Here is an 11,471-nt window from a genome sequence, read left to right on the forward strand (position 1 = left end):
AAGCCACCACTAGTGACTAGTGTAGCAGTGAATGGAACCTTTTGAAGAGACAAAGCTAACTACCCTGCCCTGGCAGATGCCTAAATAATTGCAACCCGATTGGTCAATCAGTGCTGTATTTGCACCTGCAATTAATCAATCCCCGCTGATCTCCATCATCACTCTTCCTCTTGAATCAACACACCAGCTACTAGCATTTGTTTGTACAATGTTGGATGGATCATAGTAGAAGTACATCCCTCACGAATAAGACAGGCACATATAATGGTAATTGATGATTTGATGTACACTGTACAATACTATACACAATTTTGCCGTGGAAATTCCGAACTTCGTCAACATAAGGCCACCACTTATTTGCAGCACAACACACCCGATGCATGCATAGAGATCATGAGTGTGTGTATCTTCTTCGTGTGGATTTGGGAGTCGCTGAGAACAATCATATCGCTGGGGCTGTTGCCTTTTTCTGAAGAGATCAATATACACTCGAAAGAGAAAAAAACAAAGATGGAAGGAAAGAATGGAGAGAGGGAAAAAGGAACAATGTGACAGTTGACGCGCGCCATGACCGAGATGAGGCTGGCCGAGCCAATGAACGTGTACACGCATGTGGCTGGTGGGTGGGCCCGTCCAAACCTCTAGAAGAGCTCCCACTCGAACCTCGGGGACGGCGAGGTGGTGGTCGCCAGCGCCATGGTGGACACCGGCGCCGGTGACGAAGAAGAGGGCGCGGAGGACAGCAGGTCGAACGTATCCCAGTTCGTCGTCGCGGTCTGCGGCGCGGGGGCGGTCGCCGTGGTGGGTGCAGCCGGCTGGAACTGCCGGCGCTGCTGGTGCTGCTGCGCCGGCGGCGGACGAGGGGGTAGGTGCGGCGCCCGGGCCTTATTGGCCGTTGCGGCAGGTGTAGTGTTTTTCTTGGTCGTCTTGGCGCGGATGGCGTCCAGCGTCTCCACGTTCTTCTGCACCCGCTTCTCCTGGATCCGCCGCTGGTCCTTGACGTCGCCCTCGGCGACGATGGCGTCCAGCTTGAGCAGCTCGCTCATCAGCGCCTCGGTGAGCGTGACCAGGTCGGCCTCCACCACCTTGCCGCCCTTGCTAACGATCGTCTCCAGCGCCGACACCTGCCACGGACCGCCAGCCAAGTCAACTCATGAACTCAATCGCCCACGAAAGCGCCGGCTATCCATGAATATCAACAAATATGGAGGAGGAGCGGTAAAGAAAAGAAGCTCACCTTGGACGCGAGCTTGTCGAGGTCGAGGCTGACGCGCGAGACGGCCTTGGCGGCGCGCTGGGCCTTGGTATTCCGGCGCTCCTCGATGAGGCGCTTGGCCTGGGCGGTGGGGTCCTCGAGCAGCGTCATCTTGGAGCGGTCCTTGACGCCGACCATGTCGAGGAAGGCCTTGGAGTCCCGCTCCCTGTCCTTGTACACCACCTTCTGGTCGTCCGGGTGCAGCCCCGTCTTCTCGGACATGAGCTTCTTGAGCTCCCCGAAGGAGGCCTGGGAGTTGATGTACACCTCGTGGTACACGCCGGCGTACTTGACCTTGACGCGGATGGTGGGAACGGGCGCGCCGCCGGGGGGCGGGTCCGAGTCCGGGGTGCGCTTCTGCACCAGCATGCCGCTCGGCCGGACCTCCCACACCTCCTCCTGCACCGCCGCCGCCACCGACTCCCTCATCGGGGAGAATGCCGCGGGCCTCTGATCCTTGCCGCGCATCATCTTGGCTTCGATCTCCTCCTAATCAAGCTTGTATAGTTCTCTGGTCAGAGCCGCAGAGGCTAATCTATCTACCTAGCCTAGTCAATTTGCTACCGATGCTCTCTCTCTCTCTCTCTCTCTCTCTCTGTGCTAGCAGCTGTGCAGGAAGAGGCTACGAGAAACCAAAATTGCGAGCCCAATTGGAGAAATCAAGAGGGGGAGGAGGAAGAAACAAGTGGGTGTCAGGTTGTGTGGGAGGGAGGGACAGGGTACAACTAATAAGAGACAGGGCGGGGCGTGGCAGGGGGAGCAGAGAAATATTTATAGTGATAAACAAAAACGAAGCAAGCGAGCAACATGCAATAAAACAACTGTTGGTGTGGGGGCTCTACACAATGCCAAGATCTGTCAATTGCACATTTGCACCTGATCTCGCTGTAAATTGGCCTGAAATTACGGCCAGGCCAGGTTTTCACCCTGTGATCAGATCAGTGGCATCGACGTACGGCTGGGTGTGCAGGACCGGACAGGAGGTAGTACGAGAAGAGACAGTAACCGCGCGCGGGCTGAGCCGAGCGGTTGAGGTGGCGCGTTTCTGCGTGCGTACGCTTGATCGATGCGATGGACGCGTCCGTTCCGGGTTGGTGAGGGGTTCGGGTGGGTGGCTCGGGTTGGTGGTTGGTTGCAATTGGCTTGCTCTGGACGGCTCGATCCATGGATGGATCTCCTCATCTGCTCCTCCTCACCATCGTTGCCGGCCTTCGCCTCCAAGCAAAGCCAGGCCGCCTCTTTGTTGGCTTCCTTGAGGCGATGGAGCTCGCCACCTCACCGGTCCTATTCGTTCCCCTCCTACCTACCAGATTTCAATTGAATATAGTATATTTTTTTCATAGGGCGCGAAGGATCGGTATATGCATGCTTCATGTGCACACCATTGTAAAGTCTTTTCTCCTTTGTGAATCTTGGAGTGTACGTGGGAGTACGTACGTACGTGGGTGTTTACAGAAATGTGGCATATATATCCAGTCCAAGTGTGGGTCTCTTGGAGGAGCCAGCGGGAGAGCATCGCTCATTGGCCAATCATGCATGGCTTGGAAGTTGGGACACTCACACTTGTTTGCATGTTCTGATTGTATACTAATTGTTCCTGCTATGATGGAACCTGGAACACTTGCCCTTGGTGTGCATGCGTACAGTACAGTAGACCTGATCGGTTCGTTCCGTCAGGCTGTAATCCAATTGCATGGTGTGCATGCGTGCATGTCCCATGCGACCTATGCTGCATGCAATGCACATGTGCCTCCCTACCAGATACCATCAGTAAGTGGCTTCGGCCGCTGGCAACCAGCTACAGTGTAGTACTACTCCATAATAATGACACAAAATGCTGCACCGCACCGTGGCTTTGGCCGTTCATTTCCACCCCGAGAACATGGTGAGGGGCAAACCGAAGAAGACCAAACAAAGCGTGCGCCTCGCGGGCATGCAGCTGTGGCCAGCGCACAAAACACGTGCAACAGTATGTTCGAGTTCATCCTCCTAATCAACGTGTTGTTAGCAGAAAGCTCGCTCACGATTGACGAAGAAGCACTGCCTGCGGTGAGACCGTGAGAGTGGCCTCTTTTCACGCGAATAATTAACCCGGCCTCGCATCCCTCGACGCTAAAAAAAAACGTCGCGTGGAAAGGAAAGAGAATAAGCCAGCGAGTGCGCGTGGGGGCAAATCCGTACCGTCCTCTCGGCTGCCGGGCTGCCGCCACGTGGGGACATGAATGCTCCTCCGGGCCCACCTGTCATGCTCGGTTGATGCTGCGTTCTTTCCCGCCGCGAAGCAAGAGCACCGACAGACGGGCGCATCGCAGGATCCTACGCCTCCGCGGCTTCCCAGATACGTGATCGGAAAGGGACGGCGTAACCTACGGGAGACTCTGACCGGCCCGGAGGAGAGGTCCAGACCGCGACGCTCGGGTGGGCCCCGGCCGCCACCCCTTCGCTGGCGACGCGGCAACCACCGCCTCGATACGTACACACCGCAGAGCCCGTGCGCGACACGCAGGCCGGCCGGCCGGCCATAACCTTCCTTTCACGTACGTACGTCAGCGAGGTTCGTGTGTATGAGAGTTTTTCTTTTTTGGAAACACACGTGATGATTGTTTCTTTCTGGAACGGACGACGACGAGGGACCTAATGTAAGGTGTTGTCAGGCTTGCAAGTTGCGACGTGCAACTCGGACCTACCACCCATTTTGTTTTCGTCGGTGGTCGATCGTTACCTTGCTAGCTCACGACTACGCACATGAAAATTGTACCCCCACAAAAAAAGAAAATAATTGCAATTTTCAGTGCTGTCTTATCTTAAACCTGCGACATAATATAAAGAAGGTAATAAAATATATTGCACAGTGAGCTACTCCCTGCATCCCTAATATGAGAACATTTTTCAAGTTAAATGTTCTTATATTATGGGACAAAGGAAATATTTTTAGTCTTATCTTTGATAATTACATATCTCATTATGTGGTGATACATAGTATTACAGCATGGGGATCTTTTAGCAATGATTATACTCCCGTCACATATTTTAGGGGGGGGGGGGGGGGGAGGGTATGGGGAATGTCATCGGGCCAACGTCAATTGTTTTTGCCCCTCCCACTAAACGTGCTCATTGTCGTCGAGTGTACGCACGGATCTTGAAGCATGCGATAGGTGAAACGCGAGCTTTGAAATTCGTTCGTATAATTCATAAGTGGCGTGAACACTCTTCTATCTTAAAACACAGCCCACAGCTGGCTACCACCCCAAGCATCCTCTTGGGAGATCTGTGTTTGAATCCAAGTTCCTTCCTCTTATTTTTTTCATTATTAGAGCATCTCAAGCAGATCACATAAAACAGGCCATCCGGAATAATAACCGTCGATTTAGCAAAATCGGATTTTTTTCGCCTCGAATAGATCCCGCAAAATTGGCCATCCTGTAAAAAAATTTGCGGGATCCTCCGTTGTCCGGGTAATTTCCGCCATATCTATAGGATTCACCCCTCCTTTTGCCGGTTACCCTATCCTTGGCGCGAAATAACTTCCGTCCGCTTCCGTTCCCGCCTCCCGCGCCGCCGCCACCTCTGATCTCGCTGTCGTGGTACTAAGTCTGACAGTAAGAGTAGGGGGACGTATGAGGAGGCAAGGCCCTAGCTACGGCGAGGTTGTACACACGAGTTTACGAGTTCATGCCCCTCTCGAAGGAGGTAAAAGCCCTACGCCTCGGTGCCCTGAGGCGGTCGACTGGAATATGGGTGTGTGCCACAAGGGGTGCGAACCCTTGTCCCAGAGGAGGGGGTGGCTTATATAGAGGGCGCCAGGACCCCAGTCGTCCCCCGTTATAGGGTTCAATGTACATTAACACAGGGCGTTACTGGTAACGTCAGCTATAAAGTGCTATTAATGATCTTTAAGACAACGGAGTGAATGCCTGACCGTTGCCAATCTGAGTGACTCCAGGTCTTCTGTACTCCGAGTGGTTTCCTTTATGGTTGAATGACTTCATCCAGGTCGAGTGAAATTGGGGGTATCCGAGTGAGGTGACTGGTCGAGTGGATTGCACTCGATGGCTACTTCAGTCGGTATTCTTGCTATACTTTGAATGTCCTTGATTCTAGGGTAGTGATCTTGGGTAGGGCGTATAGGTCAGGCCTATGACCCTACCTAGGTTCATGGCATCATCATTAGCCCCTGAATGGATTGAGGTCCGAGTGAAAAGAGAGTTGAAGTTGACCCTATCTTAACTCTTATGCTTCATATGCATTCTTACTGAGCTCGAGGTTCATGCTGAAACTTCGACTTCATTTCAGTCACCTTGATCGATTCATAGGTCGTCGAGTGAACTTATGCTGGCAATATTCGAGTGTTGACATGGTGAGAAATCTTCGGCGAGATTGATTACTGCGGTTCCCAGATCTCACGGGATTCAAAAATTTGGGGAAGCGCGCAAGGCAGAGCGTGCCACGTAAACGGGACAGATAGACAGGGGGCCCTCGATTTCTGCGCCACCTTTTTAGCCACGTACCCGGTGCGCGACTGTTGCGGGATTTGACAAGATCGCTCGGGCCCACGCGTCAGCCACTCAGAAGCAGGCCCATAAAAGGCGCCGAGGCCTATGTATTTGCACAGTGCGCCCCCATTCCCCTTCTTCCTCTGCTTCTCCACCGCGTCTTCCGCCACTCTCGACGCTGCCGCCCCACCCGTGCGCAGTCCGCCACAATGGTGAAGGACAAGAAGGCAGCCCTGGAGCACACGAAGAAAGCGATGGCGACGGCGAAGGGCAAGAAAATGAGTCAGGGATAGTCGTCGAGGTCCGGGTTGCCGCCTGGCTGGATCCAGGGGGACTGGATTCGATCTACGCTCCGACAAGAAGATCTGGAGGATCTGTCCGCCGCGGGCTTGATCGCCGACGGGACTTGGAGGCTGCCGGGGAACGAGATCGAGCCTCAGCCGCGGGCGGGTGAGTGCGTCCTCCTCGCAACCCACGTCGACCATGGTTTTTTCCTGCCTCCGCATCCTTTCTTACGGGGCTTTCTGAACTTTTTCGGTGCCCAGCTTCACCATTTCTCTCCCAACACCATCACATACCTTGCTACATTCATTTCTCTATGCGAAAACTTCTTGGGCTGTAGACCGCACTGGGGTCTCTTCAAACATATCCTCACTTGTCGTTCTCAATCTGTGAAGAAGGAAAATCCGACTGACAAGAGGATGCACGTGATTCAGATGTGCAGGGGTTTAGGGATTCAGATGAGGAAGAGGAGCACTTTTCCCCCTATGACACTTCCTGAGTCGGTTAGGGGGTGGCAGTCGACCTGGTTCTACTGCCAAGACATTCCAACCCCCGGTCAGTCGACTGGTCTTCCTCCCTTTACCCTAGGTTGAGTCCAGCAACCTTATTCATTGACCGTGTCTGCAGCGGAAAAGAGATGAACATGCTAGTCGAGCGGGTAGTCCAATTGGTCCGTCAGGGCGTGACTGGCATGGATTTATTGGAAGTGTTTCTCAGCAACGCATCCAACCGCTCCAAGCCCGTGATCATTTGATGTGGATGTATTCGGGCTCCAATGACACCGCTCGGGTCCACCCAGAGGAGGTCACCGATGAGATGGTGGCCCAGTGGCTGAAGGGCATTACCGGAAACAAAGACAACCCCAGGGGGGGTAGGAGAGTCAACCCATTCAACGCTGAAAATCAGCCGGACAAGGTCTGATCCTTATTACCGCGTGTCTTTCATTCTGACTTGCGACCATCTTTGAATCTGACTGATGTTTGTTTAACTTCTTGCCTTGCAGATTTATACTGAGATGTATTTGATGCCGAACGGAGAGCAAGCCCAGGAGCAAGCCTAGGAGGGAGTGGAGAGCGCGGACAAGAGCGCCGACTGGCAATCTCCCGATGATGATGAGGAAGAGAGTGATGAGTCGGACGATGAAGAAGCGGTCGACTCACCACCCCGCACATAGCACCGTTCCAACCAGTCTCGTGATCCAGCGGGCGGGCGCAACAAGGCTGTGGCTCCGAGCACGCAAGTGCACAAGCGCACTCGGACTTCGACTCCGGAGCCGTCAGAAAGGGTTGCCAAGCAGCTCAAAGTTGTCCCTTCAAATCCTCGGAAGACCTTGCCCAGGATCGAGATGGACGTTCCCGTCGCTTCTGCGTGACTGGTCTGTCTTTCTGTATTTTATTGTCGACTCATACTTCTGCTCAGACCAAGTGGGCTTTGAATCTTTCAGTGCTGCAACTTCTGGGACCTCCATGGACATCGACAAGGTTCAGGATGATGAGGAAACTGAAGACGCGGCTACTTCCAAAGCTGGTACGATTCTGCAACCTTGTGCTTATTTTGTCGGTTGAATTGTCAGTCGACTGAGTTCTTATGGCTGCTTTTTGTGCAGTCCCATGAGACGTCATTAAACTTCCAGATGATGATGAAGAGGCGCCTCAGAAGAATACGGGAAGGAGGGGTAGGGCTTCAAGCAAGAGAAAGCCTGCCGGCCAGGAGCCTCAGTCGACATCAGCACCGGAAACGATGGTCCAGCGGTCCGGAGATCCGACTCGGGCCACTGTTTCTTTTGCCAATCCTGTGTTGACTGACCGTCCTTCGGCATCGATTGATCAAGTCCCTGCTTCGCCTGCGCAACTCCATGCTTTAGATCCTGTGATTGCTCCAACTGTACTACCATCAGCGCTCTTTGCTGCCCATCATACTCCAGATGACCCGACGGGTGCACCCAAGGAAGCCATACTCCAGGCAGACCTTATGATGGAGCAGATGAAGGTGGTGCACGAGGCCAGCCAGGCTGCCTACAACACCAGCTCTGCTCTGCACATTAATGTCAAGGTCAGTTGATTTCCGACTGATCTTCCAATTTGATTTTTGCCTTGCTACGATATAGTAGTTGTAAACTGCTGCTTCATTGTCCATAAGATGTCCCTGGATGAGTGTTTTGGAACCTTTTATGTGTATCTGTCATGAGTCTGCGTTTTGCATCCAATCACCCACTGAGTGTTTTAACTTATTGTTGAATAGCTCTTCCACTTGAGTCGACCAAGTTGAGTCGAGTGTATCTCTGAACCAGTGGGGGCACGCGAAGTGCACCCACTGGGTGTAGTCCCCGAGACCGCCATCAGATGTTTGATTCGGTGGGGGTTTTTGTCGAATGTATCTTCATTGTTCTTTCACTCGGCGGAATAGTTTGATTCGAGTGGGTTCCAGACAAGTGGGGGCATGTAGAGTGCACCCACTGAGTGTAGTCCCTGAGACCACGGTCGACATCGGGCAGTCGGCCGGGGTCTGAGAATCTATCTCTTTTTTTTGCATACTCACGCTGGGAAGACCATGCTGAGTGGTAAACCGGACCAGTGGGGGTACGCCAAGTGCACCCACTAGGTGTAGTCCCCGAGACTACTGTTGAATGTTTGATTCTGCAGTAGTCTTAGAACACTTTTTGCTGTGATTAACTTTTGTTTCTATCGACTGACGTGTCTTATTTGCTGACCGCAGAAATCCTGTGAGCCCGGGGCCTGGTTTGCTGAGTTGGAGAAGAAACAAATCAGCTTCAACCTTGACCTCGAGCTAGCCAAGAAGAATCTTCAGAAGGCCAAGGATGATGCTGCTGCTATGGGAGGTAATAACTCGCCGACTATCCATCTTATAGTTCTTCCTTTTTAGTCTTTTGAACTGAGTGACTCCACTCGAACAGATGTGCATAGTGAAAACCGTCAACTCCAAGGTCGTCTAAAGAATGTTATTTTTTTAGTCAAAATGAAGCAGGCTCTAGAGCAGAAGGACAATGACCTTGCCGCAACACAGAAAGAGGCGCGAGAGAAAACAGAGCTTGCTGACAAGAAGCTGGCTTCAGTCAGCAAGTTAGAAGAGGAGAACGCCAAGTTGAAGACTGCTATTACTAAAGACAACAAGGAGGCTGCAAAGCTGAAGAAGGACAACTAGACCCTGACTGACAAGGTTGGAGATCTCACTCAGAAGAAGGGTGAACTGGAGGCTTATATGGGAAGACTTGCTGAGAAGCTGGTCCTGAAGCTTGAAGGTACTTCCACTCGTCCGACTGATTTGCGACTGTTGACTCATTATATAACTGTCGACTCACCACTTTTCCGACTGTGTAGAATTCTATCAAGACTTCAAAGCAGAGACTGGCCGGATCGAGATAGATCTTGACCCCATAAACTCTCCCGTCAAGGATGACGTCGCGATGAACGTGTTGCGGTTGGAGTCTCGTCTTAACAGCATTGTGGATTACCTTTCTCATCCAAAAGCGGTGATGTCGCGGATTGACACCGAGCTCTGGCCCCGAGCGGAGTTCTAGAACGATCTCGGGTCTTTGATGGCTCGAATTAAAGAAATTCCCGGTCGAGTGCAAGAATGGAAGAAGTCGTCTGCTCGCTGCGGTGCTGACGTGGCTTTGTCCTTGGTCCGAGTCCATTGCAAGGAAGTCAGGGAAGACAAGCCGGCGGCTATCAAGGTTGCCAACACCAAGAAGCTCCAATTCCAGTCCTTCATGGAGACCTTCATCGACGCTGCCACTCGCATTGCAGATGGCATTGACCTTGACAGCTTCGTCGAGCCATCGAGCTCTCCTCCCGAAGAGTGAACAAACTTTATGCCTCACCTTATTTGCCTCAGAATGCCGAGTGATTTTGTAACCATTAAACTCTTTATAGGCCTGATGCCTGAGTACTTTTGTCCGTTGTTCTGAACTTTGCGGGGTTTATCTGAACTTGGATTTTCTTGAATATGGTGGCTTTACCTTTACCACTTTTGGATCTTTTTCAACTCGGGGTGGAACTTAACTTCTCACTCGGAACCGACGTTGTACTTGTGATGCAGCTCAGATGACGTGCTCAATTGGCACCTCGCCGTCCTTGGGGATCAGAGCGGATGTTGTACTTGTGATGTAGCTCACACGACATGCTCGATTGGCACCTCCTCGTCCTTGCAGATCAAGATCGGAGCAGACGTTGTACTTGTGACACAGCTCAGACGACGTGCTCGATTGACACCTCGTCGTCCTTGTGGATCAGGATGGAGCGGACGTTGTACTTGTGACGCGGCTCAGAGGATCTTTGCTACTTAGGAGAGTACAAGGTTGCAGCTAAGTCCCCAAGTGGGAGGATCACTCTCCACTCGGAGTAGTGTTTTTAAGTTAGGCGAGTACGGGGTCGCAACTAAGCCCCCGAGTGAGAGTACTGTTCTCCCCTCGGAATAGTTTTTAACTTAGGCGAGTACGGGGTCGCAGCTAAGCCCCCGAGTGGGAGGATTTCTCTCCATTCGAAGATGTTTTTAACTTAGGCGAGTACAGGGTCGCAGCTAAGCCACCGAGTGAGAGGGTTGCTCTTCACTCGAAGTCATTTTTAACTTAGGCAAGTATGGGGTCGCAGCTACGCCCCGAGTGGGAGGATTGCTCTCCACTCGGAGTAGTTTTTAACTTAGGCGAGTACAGGGTCGCAGCTAAGCCCTCGAGTGGGAGGACTGCTCTCCACTCGAAGAGGTTTTTAATTTAGGCGAGTACGGGGTCGCAGCTAAGCCCCCGAGTGAGAGGGTTGCTCTTCACTCGGAGTGATTTTTAACTTAGGCGAGTACGGGGTCGCAGCTAAGCCCCCGAGTGGGAGGATTGGTCTCGACTCGGAGTAGTTTTTTAACTTAGGCGAGTACGAGGTCGCAGCTAAGCCCCCGAGTGGGAGGATTGCTCTCCACTCAGAGTAGTTTTTAACTTAGGCGAGTACGGGGTCGCACCTAAGCCCCCGAGCGAGAGTATTGCTCTTCACTTGGAGTGATTTTTAACTTAGGCGTGTACAGGGTCGCAGCTAAGCCCCCGAGTGGGAGGATTTCTCTACACTCGGAGTAGTTTTTAACTTAGGCGAGTACAGGGTCGCAGCTAAGCCCCCGAGTGGGAGGACTGCTCTCCACTCGAAGAGGTTTTTAACTTAGGCGAGTACGGCGAGTACAGGGTCGCAGCTAAGCCCCCGAGTGGGAGGACTGCTCTTCACTTGGAGTGATTTTGAAACTTAGGCGAATCAGGTTCGTGGCTAAGCCACCCACTGGGGAATTTGAACACATGTGTTTATGGGAATACAATCATTAAGATACTGCAAAAATCTTGTCTTTGATAAGAAAACTGAAGGACTCTTATTACAACTCATCGATCCGAGTGGTTTAGGTATAGAAATGGCAAAGTAGCTCTACGTTCCATGCGTGTGGTTTGTCCACTT

The 11,471-nt window shown here is 52.3% G+C and overlaps 1 protein-coding gene across 1 annotated transcript; it reads right to left on the reverse strand.

The window, feature by feature from the left end:
* Nucleotides 1–262: 262 nt before the first annotated feature.
* Nucleotides 263–2,025, reverse strand: LOC123157802 (BAG family molecular chaperone regulator 1). The gene is made up of 2 exons (XM_044576000.1): nt 1,238–2,025; nt 263–1,124 (listed from the first exon to the last, which is right to left on the reverse strand). The coding sequence occupies exons 1-2, from the start codon at nt 1,724–1,726 to the stop codon at nt 642–644; spliced, it is 972 nt and encodes a 323-aa protein (XP_044431935.1). The 5' UTR covers nt 1,727–2,025; the 3' UTR covers nt 263–641.
* Nucleotides 2,026–11,471: the final 9,446 nt, after the last annotated feature.

The sequence above is a fragment of the Triticum aestivum genome, chromosome 7B (genome assembly GCF_018294505.1).
Source record: "Triticum aestivum cultivar Chinese Spring chromosome 7B, IWGSC CS RefSeq v2.1, whole genome shotgun sequence".
NCBI lineage: Eukaryota > Viridiplantae > Streptophyta > Magnoliopsida > Poales > Poaceae > Triticum > Triticum aestivum.

Excerpts from the sequence above, each read along its gene's own strand:
- LOC123157802 (XM_044576000.1), bottom strand. The coding sequence starts at position 1,726 with ATGATGCGCGGCAAGGATCAGAGGCCCGCGGCATTCTCCCCGATGAGG. Across the intron at positions 1,125-1,237 it reads TCGACAAGCTCGCGTCCAAG|GTGTCGGCGCTGGAGACGAT; the intron begins GTGAGCTTCTTT and ends GGTCCGTGGCAG.